This window comes from Caretta caretta, chromosome 1 (assembly GCF_965140235.1).
Source record: "Caretta caretta isolate rCarCar2 chromosome 1, rCarCar1.hap1, whole genome shotgun sequence".
Classification (NCBI taxonomy): domain Eukaryota; kingdom Metazoa; phylum Chordata; order Testudines; family Cheloniidae; genus Caretta; species Caretta caretta.
The window spans coordinates 148,830,632-148,851,778 of NC_134206.1; the positions used below are offsets into that span (position 1 = coordinate 148,830,632).

Genomic DNA, 21,147 nt, shown 5'->3' on the forward strand with positions numbered 1-21,147 from the left:
ACCTCTAGGCTCCTGGTAGAGCTTCTCCAGTCCCTCCAGAGGCTGCTCTGCCAGGAACACTCGCACGGTCTCAAGTGCACTCATGATAACAGGTTCTTTAGTTTTCAACTCCCTCTTGAAGGCCTGTGAAGCGAAACAAACATAATGTAAATTGGGGATGTAAAGCCATATTAAATGCTAGTCCTCGGTGCTGTCAACTTTAGGATAAAATTTCCAGCATCAACTTCAACCTGGATTACTACAAATAGGCATCAACAAGATGAGATGGAAGATCGTTGTCAGCATTTGATTAACCAGAAACCACATTTGTTTTCTGAGGGGCCAATGAGCATTTAGAGTGTTGCACAATGGAAGGAGAGGCTGATTAAGCTGTTCACTGTGTGAAGGGATCCCTTCTGTGACTAATGTCAGAATCAAACTCTGAAACCTAGCTGGAAGGGACAAGGCTTCAGCAGGCTTTGCAATGAACAGCACTGGCACAGCTAATGCTGCCTGAGAGGCAAAAGATTTCCAGACTGTAATGGGAAATCCAAGCTATCACTGTTGCTACTGCTGCTGCGTCAGAAAAAAAGAAGTGCACTTATATTGCTACACTGACGCTTTATAATAAGTAACAAACGGCTATAGTTCTGAGGTACAGTCAGTGTCATCACGTTAACCACCATGTGCTCCTTTGGTACTGAGGTAGATGTAATAGATGCACAGCATGCTGAGCAAGCTCTTCTTATTTTCATACTCTCTTCCAGAAACGTCAAATGCATGCAGAGGAGGAAATCACCTTCCATTTTCAATTGAAGTCCAGAGGCCAATCTAGGAATACATGCTAGCGTCAACCCACAGCAGATGTCCCAGTACTATCCTTGGGAGATTTATACAGAGATCATGGGCAGAATATGGTCCTTGATGCAGTAACAACACTTTTAGCTATTTTTATCATTATTTGTTAAAAATCTTAACATCACTCAGTGGGAAAATGTGGTCATCTTCTTGACCACTGTTATTTTGTCTTTTTTCCCCCTGTCCTTTCCCATCCTTTCTTTGCTTTTTTCTCCCTTTCCTATCTTCTCTTCCTTTCTTCTCTTTGCATTTTCTTCCCTCCAACAACTTCCACCACTCTTGTTTATCTCATCTGTTAATGTGATCAGCCGTCAATTAGTTAAGGTTGACATTAAGAAGTGCCGTTATTAGGCTGCAGAGCTAACACCCAATCCAATGAATGAGACGTAGTGGAGCACACATTTCTCCATAGCAGACTCAGGAACATTCCACTGGTTTACATTTGGAAGGTTTTCTTCTCAACCATGAAAGCTAGAAACTTTGTGTTTGTTTCTTTTAAAGAAAGTTTTGATTACACAGAATTTGAATCTAACACGCAGGCCATGTAAATACATCTAGTGGGCTAGATCTAGACTATGGGCTGAGTGTTTGAATTACTTTGACTGTGTATTGTACTATACCTCTGAGAATTCACTGGTGGTTTCTTTCAAAGTTTTAACTGTCTTGGCTATAAACGAGAGCTTAATTTATAGAGTTCTTATGCGGTATCGTGCTGTTGTAAAACACATGGAAAGTACTAGTGTAATTATTGCAAGGAGGAGAGCTGTATGTCATGAGTGGCAAAAGCACACATTACTTATGAAGGTTTTGCTTTTACGTTAATAGGAAATACTTTTTACAAAGAATTATATGAGTTACTTAAACAATAAATTCAGTCAGAACTAGTTTTGATAATGTGTTTAACTAAAATGATTACAGAAATTAGTAAACAAAAAGCCCAGAAATTGAAGGTTAAAGTCATCAGCTGATTATACTGTGAACTACATTTGAAATTAAATGTCATACACAGAGCCCCCAAATGAACACCTCCCGTGACTATTAATGAGAGTCACAGCTACAGTTCATGATGAAAAAGTTGGCATGTTAACACGAACATGCACACAGTAGCTACTGTTTAAAGCTAAATAACTAACTACATTATTTTGTTTTTTTAAAATACTTGAGAACTCCCAATGAATTGGATGAGAACTTATTGTAAGAGACCTTGATCTTGAGATCAGTAAAATCATTTGAAGAATGTCGAGTCCCTTCTTGAAGTGCATGGTATAGTCACTAAAGTTGAACTCCGCAATGGACATTAACGGACTTGGGCTGTTCTCTGAATGTACCACCATCTAAGTTGAGTCAATTACAGGAATTTCTTGCTGATGCATCTTTATGACTTATGCTTACTCTAATATTGACTATTTTAAGAATCCGACATTTTGATTTGTATGAGTGAGAAACAATGCTATTTTGTCTTTGTTTCATAAGTCTTTGTATCTGCTAACTGTAATGGCCAGATCAGCATATTGTTTCTTGGCATGTTTAAATGTCTTTTGTTTGGGCTACTAATACTGTGTGTAAGTTTTAACTTTATGACCCATTCGGCATTTTAAATTATTGCCAAGGTACAATCAATTTAATCCTCCCCAGCCAAATGATGGATGAATAGTTCTGAGTCAAAAGGGAAATTGCACTTAGTTTGTGCTAACATACTATAAGTTACTTTTGATTATTAATACTGGGCTAAAACTGAGGCCTTTACTCCCACTTAAGTCAATGGATATTTGCCTAACAATTGAATGAAAACTGAGAATCAGATTGATTAAATTATACATTTATTTCAATTTGTGCCTGGCTCTTCCATGATGTGCAAGAGGAGGGAAGGACAAGCAAGGAAAAACTATTATGTTTTAGCTCTCACATGGATCCTGCTCATCCTATAGAAGGGTAGACCCCAATCCAGCCCTCTAGATTGCAGGTGCTGGGATATATTCTGTCTTCAGAAGCTCCCACTGAGAAAGGACATGTGCAGACTTCACCAATAGTATCACAATTAACCCCTAGATTTAGCCTAACATTATTATCCACTACCCAAGGGATGCAATGTGCTTTGTAGACATGCCAGAAGATAGATCCTTTCCCTGAAAAGCTTACATTTTAAAAGCAATCCAAACAGACAACATATGGACAAAGGACTTCTCCCTGCCCATGCCCAAAGAAAGCACGGAGGAGGCAGAGCTGTTCTGATGAAGAAAGCAATACAACTACAATTTCCATGTCTTAAGGGCTGTGTAGGAGTGGATGTTTTCACCTGCACTGCTGGGAAGGGGTAGTAGGTACCTTTCTTCAGACAGCTTCCGCTGTTGGCAGAACACTGTGGGCTAAACTGTGCTTAGCTGGGTGAATGTGTAAAGGATGGGGAGGGCACAAAACATTCTCCCTTAACCTTGTCCCTGATGCAAGGGACACTAGATGTAGTGGCACTAGATTCCCTGAAGAGGACACAGCTATAGTCCCTTCCCTTCTCCAGGACACCAGAGTTAGGACAGGTGGGAAGGAATATATACTCCATCCTGTAACAGGATGTAATAGGGGATGCTTGCCTCATGCACAATGGCTTCTGAAGCTGCTGGTGATATATAGCCTTACAGCACTGGCAACGGCTTAAACCTTCAGTCCTGCCATGGTGTATTTTATATATAGCTCTAAACAGAGATCTGTGTTGACACCCAGAAGAAATGTGCCTGTGTCTTTATCTCCTCTTCTTCGTAGTGTTCTATTCTGCATGTTATGTTAAGCTGCTGATGCTATGAAGTAAGTCTACACAGGCCAAGTGTTTGAATAATTTCCAACATGTTGTGGCACCCATCCCTGTCCTCTCTCCCTCCTGCTGAATTCATTTTGGTCTGCAAACATCTAGTAGACTAAATGATACATTGCAGCAATTAGAACAAAAAAGTTTTAGGCTGAGGCAAAGTCAGGTGCACCACAGCACTTCATTAAAAAGGATGTGCTCACTCCACAGTGCCACATTTGATTGGAAATTCTCACTGTATGAAGACAGTGTTGGCTTTTCTGAGCTAAGGTTCTTTTTAGTGTGGTATATTCATGTGAATGTAGTTATTAGCTCAAAATGGTAGAGCTCAAAAATGGTAACAAGCTGACATTTTTCCCTTCTTTTGGGGGGAAAAAGAAGAAGAATTTATCAACCTAAAGCCCTGACAAATGCATGCCAACAGTAAGCAGCCTATCACTGATAACAGAATTAACCTAAATGAATGTCTAATTTACAACCAATGATTTCAGGATAATTTTATTGAATTCTTGAATTTCTTCCACACTTTGTGGTGACTGCAGAGGAAATCGAACATGCATAATATATGACCTGACAAAAGAACAAGTAAGCTGCTTTATTTAAGCCTTTCTATTTGTAATCAGCACCAGAGGTGTAATGACAGTCTGTCCACCATTTTAATAATGCATATATTGATTATTTCACCTCAGACCTCCACCAGCCCCTTGTGAGGAGCTTCTGGGGTGTCCTTAGATCTCTTCAGTTAGACAAGTACAGATATTTTAAACTGAGAGATGAAAATACAATGAAAAGGACAGTGTAGTATCAGTAAAATGAAACATTACTCCCTGATCATGTAGAAAGACAAGTCTCCCAATATTCTATTTCAATGGAATTTGAGCAGGAATTAAATGGATTCAGGATGACTATGGTTTTCCAGGATAAATACCTTTTTTAGAAAAAATTGCCCTCTTTAAGCTCTACCTAGATCAAACTTGGGACACTGCTTGTTCAGGGAAAGCCCATGGCGGGCCGGGCCGGTTTGTTTACCTGCCGCGTCCGCAGGTTCGGTCGATCGCGGCTCCCACTGGCCAAGGTTCACGGCTGCAGGCCAATGGGAGCTGCGGGAAGCAGCGTCCGGTACGTCCCTCGGCCTGAGCCGCTACCCGCAGCCCCCATTGGTCTGCAGCGGCAAACCGTGCCCAGCGGGAGCCAAAATCTGTCGAACCTGTGGACGCGGCAGGTAAAGAAACTGGCCTGGCCCGCCAGGGGCTTTCCCTGGACAAGCAGTGTCCCAAGTTTGGGACACACTGACCTAGATTAATAAAAAAGCAGGTTATAGTCATGTCTACACTACCACTGAATGTATTCAGGCAACAACTATGCTTCAACACAGTCACTGCTATCGTGGTTTCCCTGGGATGCCCCCTCAATGTATTAATTAACTTGCTATTAATTGTTATTAACTCTTAATAAACATCACTACATAAGCTTCTTAGGTGATAATATAATGAATGATCTGGATAGTAAAATGCTCAGGAAAAAAAGGAGCATGTCTATACCAGGAATAAACCCCATGCCAGAGCATACCAGGAACAACACACGCATGCTCATACTTATTGCTAGCATGATTTCACCATAATGGATATTATCCAGCCATGACACCATGATTATTAAGGCAATAATATGTCTGCTGTCATGACCAGGAAATCTGTAGAGTGACACAAGGTCCATGCCATTCAGGAAAAATACAGTAGAGAACAAAACAGAAAACTGCAAATACAGAATCGTCAAAGACAACTTGAAGCTGGCAGAGCTTTTTACTGATCTTGCTTCCCTCCCTCTCCACAAGAGGTCTTTGAAGAGTCGACAGTGTGACCTAATTTCAAAGATTATCTTTTGTTCTTTTTTCCACAGGGAATCCAACTGCCTATAACTAGACTGGTATCATGTTAAGCTACAAAAGTGCTACTGCACGGGGAAAAAAAAAGAAAGAAATGAAAGAAAAGAAGCTTTCTACAAGTAACTAAACTGTTCTTGCTTTGATACTGTGAAATGACTAGAGATTGTGACCAAGAGACGTGTGTCCATGTGCATGTGTGTATCTATAGCTGTGGGGACATTAAGAGAGGAGGGAAGAAGGGCTGGGTTGTTCTGTAATGTCACTTTGCAACTATTTGTGAAACTTTATGTTTATGTAGCACCCCAAAAAACTGGATAAACTTAAACTAATATGGAAACCACACAAGCATCTCTTAATCCATTACTGAAATATCACCATCTCTAGGATGGAATGTGACAGCTTTTTAAACCATGTCAGTACACTGTGATACTGTAAAACATTTTAGGTCAGTGAAGAATACCTTATTCAACTGAAAAGTATACAGGCTGGTGAATGTTTTTAAGTACTTAGACATGGTGTTAAGTACTGAAACCCTTGCTCAAGGAACCATTTCTTTCTCGTAACCGTCTTGCCAGGTTTGGCATTATCTCACATTTTCTCTTTTGGGGAAAGGGGCAGAGATAGGGTAGCAGCAAGGAGCTATGGTAACAGCTGCATTATTTAAATTTTCTGGCTCCTTAGCAGTCTGGCTAGGATCTGTGCATCAGGGAAGGAATACTTACCACAGGCCACAGAATAGCTGTGCAGCAAATTGCAGAGAAGCTCTGTGCAAACTGCTTCAGCCAAATGGCTCAAGTAGTCCCTCATACACCTTGTATAGCTCCATTACTTGAGAGACGGTAGGAAGGAGATAGCTTGGTCCATTCAGTAGTGAATCCTCTGGCCCATCCCTTTCTCAGACAACTCCCCGAATAAGGCTTTGCAAGGAGTGTGCCTCTTTTTCAAAGTGCCTTCTCCCTGCATAGCAGAAATGCATTGGTTCCACTTCCAGGAATCCAATTGCAAGGGCAGGATTTGTCACTTTAAACTCAATCCAGAAAAGACAAATGACACTGGTAGGTACTGCAAGAAGAATCATTCTGAGGAACTAGTGAAGTTTCCTCTATTTGTTATGTCTAACCTCTATTTTCTCAGTTCAGTGTCTTTTTTGGTTGCTTCACTGCTCCCAGATTCCAAGGAGTGAGCAGTAACCAGAAATAACTTGTATCATATTCAGCTTGCAGGAAGGTGTGGCCTTTCTTATACTGATCTCACCACTATCATTCATGCATTTGTCACATTCAGACTGAAGCAATGCACTTTATTTTGGGCTGCCTCCCCAACCTATGACCTCAAACAGATGGAAAATAACCAGTCTCCTGGTTCCATTTAACTGAACACTGGTCCATTCCCCAGGGAGTAACCCCTCTCTAATACTGATACCAAAAATGCCATGTGTGGTCAGAACCTTGATTTTACATTTTGTTCAGAATACACTGCAAAGGGGACATATGTCCAAATAAAAGCTGTGTACTTGCAACCGTTTAGAGCAACGTATCATGAAAACATCTTAAGATGTCCCACAAATATAATGAAGTAGTTATTGAATGGGGTTATCTCTGATACTTGTTTTTAGCTCTTAATATGTCACTAGTGATTAACTCTGAGGTACAGAACTGTCTCATTCATAGTTCTAAAGATGTGTTAGGAAATACACATGAACTGGCATCTATCGAACACTTAAAGGTGTCTCCTTGCTGTTTGCATGGAAATTAACAGAATAAGATTACTATGAAACAATATAGGAATGTTGCTAGACACAAATGTATTTTTATGCACACCTTTTTTAAGCACATCAAGAGGTGTCATCCTTTGGATGAATACTTCTTGTGGGATTTTTTTTTTTTTTAAAGCTAATAGCAGGTGTTGGATTCATAGCCCTGTTTACCCCAATACTGGTTTAGGCTGGACCATTGCAGTGCAAGCTTCCCCATGACATTGTGATATCACGCCACTACCTTCCTCAAACGGACTTCACTTTAGGAGCCAGAGGGTAATTTGCAGTGCCCTTCCCCATTTGATCCTTGGTCTTTCTGCTGAGACTCCCAATTGTCATGACAGTTTTAGATTGCATACCTGTCCACTGGCATTTAGATCAGCAACCATTTTCATATATGATGCTGACCAACCATTAGAAAGAAATACCTTTTGGTACCTATAGGTTTAGATTGCATTTCAATACATGACTTAGAAGTGAAAGATGCCATACCCCATTACCAATCTTCTGAATCTTCTATTTCCTGCTTGATTAAATGAGGATTGTTCTATCCATTGTTAGTAGCTGTCCAGGTTTCCAAAAAATCCTATGAGACTTGTAACAGAGGGCACCTGGCCCTCCTGGCTCCTGCCTCAGCTAGGTTCAGATAAAGTCACTCAGAGACCCTTGGGTTCTGAAACCACTGGTGCTTTTATTTACAAGTTTGTGCTCGCACCATCTTCTCACCATACAGCATACACAGCTCTGGGTTCCTCATGTCTGAGCCCAGGAGGGAAGGGCTTTTCTCCCTGCCTGCACGCTCTCACTCTCCTCCATCCCACCACCCTCACTTCCTTGCCTCTTATATAGCCCTGGGCTATTGGCTGGCAGCTGGCTTTCATTCCCCAATTAGGACCATGTTCTTTCCAGCCAGCTCCACTTTATTCACTGAAATGGGGATGGCAGGGGGCTGATCTTGCAGTCTTCCTGCTCAGCACCCTGTCACAGTACTTTCCAAAAGGCATATGGGAACAACACTGAAGTGGTGCTAAAACATTCCCTTCTCCAGCAACACTGATTCTATAAGCACTGTGTAAAAATTATATTTATTCATTTTGTGTGATGACATAACAGTGGGTCTGTTTGCCCACAGAGTCATTGCACTATCCATACTTTGTATCAGAAAAAGGAATGTCAGAAAGCACCCAATTGTCAGAGGTGATACAATAAGCCCAACCTGTATTCTTTTTTCAGAGTAGCAGCTGTGTTAGTCTGTATTTGCAAAAGAAAAGGAGGACCTGTGGCACCTTAGAGACTAATAAAATAAATTTGTTAGTCTCTAAGGTGCCACAAGTACTCCTTTTCTTTTGTATTCTTTTTTGTTTTTCCTTTTGCTACAAGTGACCACAAAGTTAAACAAAACTGCCTGGAGGACTTACAATCTGAAGGTCCTATTCTGGTGCTAAGTACTCATAACCTCTTTAGGAAGGGGGAGTGGGTTTTAGCAGGAGGCATTATGGTTGGAGTCATTAGGGCAAATACAAAGTACCCAGGAAAACGTTAGTAGTAGCACTATTAATAACAGAGTTTTAAATTGCACGTTAGGCTGTGATTTTCAAAGTGCATAGGGGCATTAGGTGCCTTTGAAAATTCCACTCTTTAATATCTCTAAAATATATTTTAAATGGCACCACCCTTTCTCCAACAAAGAGGGTTTCAACTCTCATCCAATCTATACGCAACGTATACCCTTTGAAAGATCATTCAAAAAGATCTTACCCTGTGAGTATCATTCTGCTTCTGCACAGTGGGAAGATCCCCACCAATAGGTGCTTGCTGCTTTAACTCATCATCCTTCAGCTGCAGCCATGCCAGGAGTTCTTGAAGAGAGAGGTGTAGACGCTTCCACTGGTCAGAACTGGCTTCTAAATGGGATCTGCAAGGCATATATTATTGCATCAGCTGTAGGGAAAATAATTGTTTTCTTTACAATGACAGTAATAGAAAAAGACACACTCCAGGGTGAGGTTAGATGTCATAGGTTAAGGTCATGACAGCCTGCACTCACTCTTGAAGGTTCTTGGCAGTGGTTATTAATTCAGTGATCATTAAAATTAGGAATAAAGGGACTACTCCAATGCCCACTTAAATGGGTTTTGAATTTGGCTATATCAGCACTGGCTTGAGTGATGTACTTCAGTCCTGACCTGAAACACACCTGCTATTCCAATCCTGTTTTTTTCTTGAATGGAGTGACAGCTCTTTTTGCTAAATATGCACAAGTAACTCATCCATCACTTGAGACCTCAAACCAGAGATTGAACTTTCATCTCCAGAGAAGCAGAACAACTTGCCTATTCCACTGTGGCAGCTAGTCCACCACACAATAGATTCATGCAGTTACTCCTTCTCAACAGACAGTACTGATGCAAGTTCTCACAAACATTATAGGGTAAACCTTGAATTTAGTACATTATTTTATAAATAAACAAATCAATGATTTATGCTACAGAATGTTTGTGCCATTTGAAGGTAGGATGTGAGAGAAATAAAATACATCACTGGAGAAAACAAAAGAGAGAGCATAACCCTGGTCAAATCAGCACCATAAGGAGCATCTCTCTATTGCAGTGGTTCCCAAACTTGTTCCGCCGTTTGTGCAGGGAAAGCCCCTGACGGGCCGGGCCAGTTCATTTACCTGCCATGTCTGCAGGTTTGGCTGACGCGGCTCCCACTGGCCATGCCTCGCTGCTCCAGGCCAATGGGAGCTGCTGAAAGCGGCAGCCAGTACATCCCTCGGCCCGCGCCACTTCCAGCAGCTCCCATTGGCCTGGAGCAGCGAACCGCAGACACTGGGAGCTGCGATCGGCCGAACCTGCGGACGTGGCAGGTAAACAAACCGGCCCGGTCCGACAGGGGCTTTCCCTGCACAAGCGGCAGAACAAGTTTGAGAACCACTGCTCTACTGCTTACTCGTTATCAGTACTTGGTGCTTAATACACCAAACCTAACGTTGAGCCTAATAATATCAAGTAATTACTTACTATAAACAGATCTACTGTAGGAAGGAGACTATGAATAGAGCATCTCTGTATTGATTAATTTATTGTTTATACTGTATTTACTTGTATTGCACAATACTTTTTTCCCCTCTTACACATCGGAATGCATATAACACCATTATTAATGTTGCCATTGCATCATTTTTGGCAGGAAGAACTCCCTAATGAGTTTTCACTCCTTTGAATAGTTTATCGCATTAGTTCGGATCCAAACAATATAATACAACAGCTAAGGCATGAAAATGTTGAATCTAATCCCTCCCCCCAAAAGATATATATTAGCTTTGAAATTTATTTTGCCTCTATTTAACCTCCAACTTTGCTTATCCGGGAACCTTTTACATCCCATTTTCCGATATCATTCAATATTTGTATTGTCTGGTAATTAATAATATGCCACTAAACACTGCAAGGAATGGCGCTGTGAGGAAGAGTGCCACACATGGACTTTCTGTGGTTTTCAGGATCTCCTGCTTTGGATTTGATAAGCACTAGTGGATACAGGCAATTTTTTTTAAAAAAAAGCTCTACTGCACCTACAGTAATTTCTGATCTTGTGCACCAGGTCAGCAAAGGGCTGAGTAAAGAGAACAGAGCTGCATAGACAAGCTTGGAGAGCAACAATTTCGAGCTGTTTTGACTCATGAGTTGGTGCAAGAGGCCCCACTCCCCCCCTCACCACCATTTTGAAAACTACTGTCATTATGAGGGAGGAGAGCACACAGGGGCATGCAGACCCCTCCCTAGGCAAGAAAACTACATCATCACCTGAGTGATTGGTGTGCTTTCTTGACCCCTCCATGTAGCCTGCCTTCTCTCATTTTTATTGCAAAATATGCTTTCCTAAAACAATCAAGAAGATGGCCTTTCAGATTGTCATCCTACGTGTTATGGCTTACATTCTAAAAGGTGATTATATTGTGGAATAAATACTTCATTCCTCTTTGCCTGGTGTGTTATTGAGTAAAATTTTCAAAATCACCTCAGTGACGTAATAGCCTCAATCCTAGTTTCAAAAATGTCTCAAAGTTACTTAGCTGCTTTTGAAGGTTTTACCCACTGTCTTGTTTTGAATTTGTAAAGCGTGAAGGATAAGTGTCCTTTTAACATCAAATTGAGAAAAAAAAATCATTAAATTGAAAGAAATCATTCATGGAATTTTTTCCTGACATTCCAATGCAACTCATAATTTTTCCCAATTCAAGCCCATGAATTGCTGCCTAATGCCTACAGCATTTAAGCACCACACTGCAACATCAATCTAACCCATTGGTTTAGTTCTGCACAAATTTCATTGCAGGGCAAGCTTCTGTTACAAAACCTCTCTATAGTATATACTGTCAATCATGGGGAATAGTACCAGATCATGTAATGCAAAGAAATATCCCCTAGGGACTAGACTGAGTACCAAACTAATTTCAATTTGTTAGTCAGTCATATCTGAACTCAGTGGTTTAAAAGCTAAAGCATTATCTCTTTCATCTTACATGTTTTGGCTATTCCGAATCCTTCATTATGACCAACTGTTTGAGAGAGTAAGCCCATTGCTTTACATGTTTAATTTAAGAGTATAAAGCAACTGTGATAAACTAGGGTTACTACTTTTGACTTGATTAATCACATCAATAATTGAATGGCAGTAGCTGGGATGTAGAAAATCTCATCTATTAAATTGCCCGTGTTTGGCCAACATGCTGTTTTGCTTTTCTCAAACCTCTTTTTATATCAGCAAGATCATGGGTAAAAAGACATTTGAAGAAAAAGAACTCAACATAATGGTTTAAATGGTTACATCCCTTTTCTTTTGCTCATCGAAAAAAAAGAAATCTGTCTTCTTTTCTTTACTTCAATTACCAATATCTTTTCAGCCTCACATATTTCATTTATTTTTAATTATTGATGTTATGAAGATGGCTTTTGTCATTACACACACTGACCTCCCTCAGGGCTTGAGCTTCAAAAGCTAATTTTTCATACATTACTTTAAAAATGCTTCTGCCTTTTGATGCCCTCTGAACTACCACCATCATACAACAAATGAACAAATGAAAGAGTGACTGAAAGTGAGTGCACTGGAGCCAGGATCTCTACTGTAAAAGGTATATTTGTAAATAGAAGATTCCTGGATAGTTTCTCCAATAAAGAAATCCTAAACCCTTAGAGGTTTGCACCTCCATTAGATCTTTTGTAACATCACCGTTTATTATATGCTTCCTTCAAGAAGAAGTTTGTTTTCTCATGAAACCCAGAGACAGTTTTTATCCTTGGATTTTAGGTTTTAATTTTGACCCCTCTTTATCTAAGAGAAGAAACCTAAAATAACATATGCTCTCATCTGTAAATTTATTCTTAGTTTTGCACTGGAAAGAAGAGAGACTCACAAATGCAGTGCATAACAATTATTATGTTATTTAATCACTTCTCTTTATGTCACATTAATAAGCCATACCCAACTCTGTAAGCCTGCTTTTAGAGAGAGTTACTATTTAAGCACACTACTCTCTTTTTCTAGAACACAACTGTGTTATAAAACCTCATCATGTTCCTCAAATCCTAATCCCCCAGTCATTTCTGTACCATGTTAATGAATCATTGTTTGAAAGTAATTCAACATTCAAAATATCAGGAATCACATAAAACTAATAATGAATGAAATAGCACCATCAGAAACAAAATTATGCCCTTGTATTGAGAGAAAGGTACCTTTCTGCCTCTCAGATTAATTGAAATTTCTTTCTTATGTTTGGTTCCTACCTAATGTTTAGAGATTTTTTCCTAAGCTCACTCCATCTGAAGTTCATGTTATCCAGGCGTCTCTGCAACAATGCTGCATCATCAGAGCCTTCTAAGGATCTCAGGATTTTCTGTCCATTTTCATCCAGGTTGTGGAAGATGTCAGTATGAGCTTCAATCTCTGTCTGGAGGTCCTACAGGGGTAATACAGAAGAACACTTATATTTCTTATAAAATCATGAAGACTAATTAGATTGATGGACCATAATAGCTATCACTTCCCAAAGAAGAGTGAAGCATATCATAAGTAATACAGATTGTGATTGCTCCCCTGAATGGTAACTTTATATTTGGTAATACACTCAACACTCTTTTCATCTTAACATGAAGAGAGTATGCATTAAACAATGAGGCTTTCCGTACAAAACTCTAGGCTTTGACAGGTGACAAACAAGGCTGATGTATATAAATGTGCCAAAAAGAAGAAAAACCCCTCAGGATCACAGCTGGATCTGACCTTTACATGGTACGTCTTCCTGTGTAACATTTTCAACTTGAATCGGGGACTGCAACACTGGTCCTGCTGCATGGCAATCCCAAGAAAACTAAGCTACTGCAATAGCAGAGCTTTAAAATGCCAAGTTCACTTACAGTCTGTTGACAGAATGCATTTCAGAGTGCAGACTTCAACAGTCAACAGTAATAAACAGCTACTTTGTACTACATCAAAACATTGGTCAGGGCCATGGCTGTAGGAGGGCCTGAGAATAGCAAGGACCCAGAATATGCAACTGGAAGTTCATGTTGAACAGCCAGCTTTTCTTATCACTTTGTAATTGCTGGCCAGCTACATTTCAAATTCATTTCCCCCCCCCCATTTTTAGCAGGGCAGCTTCTGCCAAAATAACATTCTTTAGAGAGCTGCCTGGTACTAACATTCCTTTCTGCCTACACACTGAATAGACTCTTTGTATATTATCTGCTTCACTCTAAGAGATTTGTATGTTTCAGATCCACAAGGTTACAGATTCATTCAGGAGCAAACGTGGCCATATCAAACCTTTAACTTGAAAAAATATCTGCCAGTATATGATTGCTTTCAAAGTAAGGGAAAAGATGGGTGAGCTGGCCTAGCAAGTAATACTCCGCCTTGTCACGAGGGACACTTGGGTACGTAGGTTAGTTTTCTAGCTGTTGTCTCTCAATTCCTGGAATGGAAGTGTTGTGGAGGCAATGTAGAAGGAGAAGTGATTCGTGGTATTGAGCAGTGTGGCCAAGAAGGAGTAATTAATCATCTCAGATGGGCTCCAACCGGAATTATGTCCCATCTTCCTCAACACAAAGGATGGAATCAAAGCAGGGAAGTACGGACTTGAATGGAATATTGAACAGTTTCTAATTGGGCTGGCTGTATTCTACGCAAATGGTTCAGGGCATGCACACTAACTGTTCTGAGGCATGCTAAGAAAACTTGCAAGGTTTGCCAATGGCAACACTGGTGCCCTTCTAAACTGCTTCAGTTGTAATACCTCAGGGGTACCTACATCCTGCTGTTCCTTGCACAACTACTACAAGCCATGTACTATCGGAGATTTCAAAAAAGGCCATAGGTGCATCATGGGACAATAGTTAAAAGACATATCTAACTGTTTCAGTTAATGTGTGTCCACATTGGCCTTAAAATAGCTCTTGGCAAACAGTTCAGATTATACTGGTGCTACTCCTGCTGGAAACAAGTATAATTCAAACAGTACTTAGATTGCTTGTAAAATGCTTGGGACGTTTGTGTGTGTGCACAAGCAGTATATTAAGGGATGCTTGGGGGAATGCAGTTTTTTTCACAGTAAATTTCTCCAATGTCAACAAGGCCATAGAGGCAGCAACATTCAGCCTCCAACAGAAACACAAAAAGCCCCTTCGGAGGAAAATAAAATAAGGGAAGAATTAAGCTGTTACTGAATTGGAAGTCAGTAAGTATTACAGTATTTATATGCGCTAGGATACGATCTCTGCCTCAAAGAGTTTACAATCCAGTTTCATAGAGTACAAGGCCAGAAGGGACCATTGTGATAATCTAATCTGACTTTTGCACTACACAAGTCACAGAACTTTGAATTAGTTCCAGCTTGAACCACAGCATATTTTTTTAGAAAAACATCAAATCTTGATTTAGAGATTTCCTTTGATGGAGAATCCACCACAACCCTTGATAAACTGTTTTAATGATTAATTATATTCATTGTTAAAAACTTGCTCCTTATTTCTAATCTGAATTTATCTAGCATCAAATTCCAACCACTGGATCTTATTATACCTTTGTGCGCTAGATTGAAGAGCCCTCTACTATCTAAGTTCTGTTCCTCATGTAAACAAATACATACTGTGATCAACTCACCCCTTAACCTTCTAGATGCAAGACAGCCAACGAGAGTAGGATAAAACAGGAGGTAAGAATGTATGATGTTTCTAGAACTAGAGGTTATAATTCATTATGGCTGTGCAGAACAGAGATGATGAGGAACAAAGAAACAAGAAAACAATAAAAATGAATTTGTCTCCATTTGGTTGATATGTCTTCCATCCTTCTCCTCTGACAGCCTTCCCATCCCAAGAGAAGCAGATTACATGAGAGGAAAGAACTCAACTCTTATATTTATCTTTTGAAATGGGAAAATGTATCTTATCCTTCAGAAAGGAGAGTGAAAGATCAATACAAGCAAAAATCTGTTCCTTGTCAAGAATACAAGGGGAGGATCCATTTCACTTTGGAAACTACTCAGATACTTGGAAAATTACACTGGTGTGTCACATTATATCTAGACACATTGACATCATACTGGGAACATATAGTATTCATAGCATTTTGGGTTTTTCTAATACATTGAAGTGCACAAAGTAAGTACAGTGGATCAAATTCAGCCCTGCTGTAACTCCATTAAAGTCATTTGAATTACAATGGGAAATAATTTTACTCAATGCACTGTATTTTTTAAATTGTCTGAGGACTACATCTCCTTAAAAAAGAGGCGTACAGTAGACAAAAAATACATTAGGTACAGTAATGCAATAAGTATTGATTGTTAACAGGTTGTATTACTTTACAGGAAAAGGTATGAGTTTTGTCTCGCCACACCCAACATAGGACCCAATTCTGAACGCCTTACTTGGGGAAAAACTGCCACTGAAGTCAATGGCAGTTTTGCCTGCATAAGGACTACATGATTAAGTCCACCTTTATGAAAATGTCCTATAGAATTTAATAGATAACTAAAACTTCACTGAATTTATTTTTTTAATATTCTATAGATTTGTAAAAGAATATATTTCTGTTACAGAATGATTAAAATCTGAAGCAAGGCTTTCATTTTCAATTTAATTCTATAGGATCTATGAATAATTTCTACAGAACACAATTAAATTTAGATAGATGGTTTTATCCATCTTAAATTATATAGAATCTTTTAGTAAAGGATAATATGACTAGTTTAAATTCTATTTTTTTTCCTGATGATATATGTTAAAATTCTGTTGAAACTCATAGACTTTAAGGTCAGAAGGGATCATCATGATCATGTAGTCTGACCTCCTGCACATTGTAGGCCACAGAATCTCACCCACCCAATCCTGTAATAGACCCCTAATCTCTGGCTGAATTACTGAAGTCCTCAAATCATGATTTTAACACTTCAAAATCACAGAGAATCCACCATTTACACTAGTTTAAACCTGCAAGAGACCCGTGCCGCATGCTGCAGAGGAAGGTAAAAAACCCCCAGGGTCTCTGCCAATCTGACCCAGGGGAAAATCCCTTCCCTTCTCCAAATTGTATGAAGTTAAGAACTCAGTAAGAAGTGAAGGGGACTTGTCTTGAGGAAAGGGATGAATTTTCAGGAGAGGCATGGAAAAGACTGGTTCCTCATACAGTAACAAGTTTTGTAATGTGTGGTCTCTATATATTAGACTTTTGGTGCACAGGAGCTACATGTGCCTGCGACCAGAAGACAATTTGTTAACAGTGTTTGTTGGTCTGCGCCCTTCTCCTCCTTGGTACTCTGAACCCAGGGTATTAGGGGCAGTGTGCACTGACTGCCTCTCCAGTTATCTTACACTCTAGTTATTGTACAAGGTACATAACCAGTCTTTCTTCTCCAAGTGATGGTTCCTATGTGTATTCTACTTGAGGTAACTCAGAAGCAGCATTCATTGAGGAGAAGAGTGCAAGAAACTCTGCTTTACCACTGACTGAAGGACTGGTCTGCTGAAGGAAGCAGCTGCTGCAGAAGCCTGTATCAGGACACAACCCTAATGTCTCACAAATGTATGCATAGAATACCATGTTACCATTCTACAGATCTCCAGAAGATGGACATTTGGAAGTGAAGCTGTTGAGCCAGCCTGAACTCTAGTTCAGTGAACTCCCATACCTTGTGAGCATTGGCGCCCAGTTTGTATAATTTTTGGTGGTGCCCAGAACAGTTCCAAGCATAGCTGTCCTGTCCATAGGACTGACTGGGGCAACCAGCTGGGGCCTGGTGCTGGCAGCAGCAAGCGACCTGGCCCCAGCCTGCCCCGCTGGCTCCTGGCATTGCCCTGGCGAGGGGGCGGAAGCCAGAAAGAGGCAGGGCAGGGGCAGAAGCTTGGGGGAAGAGGTGGAATGGGGGTAGAGCAGTGGCAGAAAGAGGCAGGGCGGGGGTTTGGGGGAAGGGGTGGAGCAGGGTGGGCTGGGGCTGGGTCGCTCGCTGCTGCCAGCATCAGGCCCCCTGCTAACCCTCCAAGCTTCCCTGGACCCTGCATCCCCCTGAAGTGCGGGGGCCCCCAAAGCAGTTGTCTCAGTCCGTCCTATGGATGGGACGGCTCTGATTAAATATAAGCCCAAACATTGGTGGAGCCAGGCACACATTCCTGAATACTGGTGGAGCACGGGCACCATGGGGCCCATATAACTCACCGCCTATGCTTGTGGGGTAGGGTTATAAGTCAAATCATAGCTAAGCAGGATGTGCCCATAATCCACTAAGAGAGTCTTCTCTATTAAGTTCAGCAAAGGAGACAAATAGTTTGCGGGATTTCCTGAAGGGTTTCATCCTCTGTAGGTAGAAGGCCAAGGTTTGTTGGACATCCAGCAAGTGGAACTTCCTGTCCTCGCTGGTAGCACAAGGCTACAGGTAGAAGACAGGTAAGTGGATGACCTTGTTCAGATTGAGATTACCTTCAGCCTGAATTTACGATATAACTTTCGAGAAATTTTATCCCTATGGAAGACTGTATACAGAGCATTGGCCATAAGGACCCTCAAGCTCCCTACTCTTCTGATTGAGGTGACTGCAACTTGTGTAGACAGATGAGTGGAAGAATAGGAGACCAAAAGCTCAAATGGAGAATTTGTAAATGCAGATAAGACTTGATTGAGGTCCCCTATCAGGGTTGGTTTCAGCACTGGAGGAAAGGTTCTGACAAGGCCCTTCAGAAACTTCACTATAAGTAGATAGGCAAAGACTGTATAGTTGTCCACTAGCTGGGTGAAAGGTGCTAACAGTTGCCAAGTGCACTTGTGAGGAGCTGAGGGTTAACCCCAATGTTTTCAGAGAGTGGAGATATAACAATATAGTTGGTATCTCAGTATGCTCTGGAGGTAGCTGACAATGTTGATACCATTATGACATGCCAATGTAAAATCCAGACCAATGAGTATCTGTGTCACCCAGGCCCTCTAATCTGAGGTGCCTTTTACAATGCTTTGCTCCTGTAGCCTCCAGTCTGGACTGCTCATAAACAGCCTTCAGCATACAAGCCACACGTTGCCTTTTACCAGCCTTGGTTATATAGCAGGGTGATCCCAGTACACTCCCAGTCTTAGATTTACCCCCAGATATGTATGTTCTGTGCTGCCTACCCCACTCCTGGATAACAGAAGTTTATATAAAAGCTGTTATTTCTTCAATAGAAATCATATGCAGACAACTTGCCACCCCAAATAAAGTTTCCCAAACACTTCAATTCGGATGCACTCAATTAGATAAAACAAGTTTATTAACTACAAAGAGAGAGATTTTAAGTGATTACAAGTAATGAGGCATAAAAGTCAGGAATGATTAAAAGACAAAGTTAAAACACCACTGGTGCCTAACTTAACTATAAGATTCAAGCAAAGTTTCCCACCCTATGCTTTCAGCAGTCTTACTGACCAAACCCACTCGGTCAGGACTCTTCTCCCAGAATTCAATGAAGGCTTCCTCTGATGCTTCAGGCACAGAGAATCGATAGGCAGGCAGAGAGGGAGGGGGGAGTCTTGGGGTATTTGCCCCTCCATTTTATAGTTTCAGTCCCCCATTGAAAAACATTTCCAGTTGCATACCAGGAGACAAAAGGTCTATATGGAAGGATTTTCTCTGCTGTTTTTTTCCTCTCACTATTTTGAGCTTCCTTTGTCTCCCCTTCCTGCTTGATGACTGTTTATTGCTTAAATTCAAATTAAGCAGAGCACACAATCCTTTGTTTGAGACAGACCTGTTTGCCAACCTCAGTTTGGAACATGTGTTAATAATATCACACAGTGGAATCTTATAACTTTACATACAATGTTGTCACACATTTTTTCAGGACAATACGGGCCAGCAAATTATCAGTTTTCAAATGTTATCTTACAAGACATGCCTTGTACAAAGACTATTACAATAGTATGTAGGCTTTGGACACACATGGGTACATTCTGTCACAACCATATAGCGAATCTCTTCAATTTTGCCAGGTTTCAGAGTGGTAGCCAAGTTAGTCTGTATCAGCAAAAAGAAGGAGGAGTACTTGTGGCACCTTAGAAACTAACATTTATTTGAGCATAAGCTGGGCTTTAGCCCACGAAAGCTTATGCTCAAATAAATTTGTTAGTCTCTAAAGTGCCACAGATACTCCTCATTCTTTCAATTTTACTGTATAGAATTTCATTGTAGACTCTTTCCTGTTACTGCTTATGATAGAATCTACAGAAACTGAGTGTCATCTCTGTAAGTTCGCTGTCCATCCAAATACCAACATTATCAGATGAAAGAGGCTGGGTTGGGATGGAGACCTTGCCTCTGTCCCAGGTTAAGACAACTGATAGGAGCTGAACGCAGATGCACAGACACTTGTTGACCATCTGGAGAATGCTTATGAACTAGAACTGTCTCAGCCACATGGGAGCCATGAGGATCACCATTGCTTTGTCTTGATCTTTCTTAGGATTTGTGGTAAGAGAAGGATGGGTGGAAATGTGTACATTAGTGTTTCTGACCATTGCATTAGAAATGAGTCCCCTCCGGAGCTGTGGCCCAGGATTGCTTTGAAGCAGTAGAATCTCTCTGCCAGAGTATTCCACATGCCTGTCCAAACTCTCAGAGGGTGACCTAGTGGCAGATGCATCAATTACACAAATTTACAGCCTCTGTGCATAAAAGGATGGAGAATGCTCTTTCCTGCTTGTCAATATAATTACTTGTTATCATGTGGTTCAACATGATTTAAATGTGAAGCTTCCAGATTAATGGCAGGAACCATTTGCAAGCCTCTTGTACTTCACACAGTTCTAATATGTTTATGTGTAATCTGGTATTATGCAAGGTACAAGTACCTTATGCTATATGTTCCTTTAGATGGGGTCCCAAACCTATCAGAGAGGTTTCTGTAATCATTATACTGGTGGGTGGGTGGGAATGAATGAAGGAACCCCTATGCACATTATCTCTATGTTTTCCCATTAGGTCAAGACTCTGCGAGGGAGCAAGACCACACTGTGCTTGCTTGGTGTAGACTGCCTGCATCCACGTGTGTAGACATTGAAAATAAAGACTTGCAACGGGCATCAAATGTGCACATGAGGCCACAAAGGTCTAGGAGGATGAGACAGGATCTTACTACCACGTGGGGACTTACTTGGAACTGAGTGATGAAATCTGTCATAACTTGGAACTGATTTGAAGGTAGGTATGCTCTAGCTGGGACTGAATACAGGGTGCTCCAATCAAATCTGTCGTCGCATGGGAGCCAAAATAGAGTTTTCTGTGTTCATTTGGAGACCTAATGCTTGTAAGAGTAGGAGCAAGGAGAGAGTTGCCATCTGAAC

The 21,147-nt window shown here is 40.8% G+C and overlaps 1 protein-coding gene across 14 annotated transcripts in view; it reads right to left on the minus strand.

Moving 5' to 3' along the window:
* The window catches only part of DMD (dystrophin), a 2,122,534-nt gene that overhangs the window by 276,614 nt on the left and 1,824,773 nt on the right, over nucleotides 1-21,147 (minus strand). For 12 of the 14 annotated variants that reach the window (XM_075132091.1, XM_048863664.2, XM_048863629.2 and 9 more), the window contains 3 exons: nucleotides 13,071-13,243; nucleotides 9,034-9,190; nucleotides 3-123 (listed from right to left, as the gene is read on the minus strand). In XM_075132091.1, coding sequence (XP_074988192.1) covers nucleotides 3-123; nucleotides 9,034-9,190; nucleotides 13,071-13,243 — 451 coding nt within the window. Of the gene's footprint in view, nucleotides 1-2; nucleotides 124-9,033; nucleotides 9,191-13,070; nucleotides 13,244-13,566; nucleotides 13,651-21,147 lie in introns of those variants that run through there. The other 2 variants (XM_048863723.2, XM_048863742.2) reach the window with 1 other exon arrangement.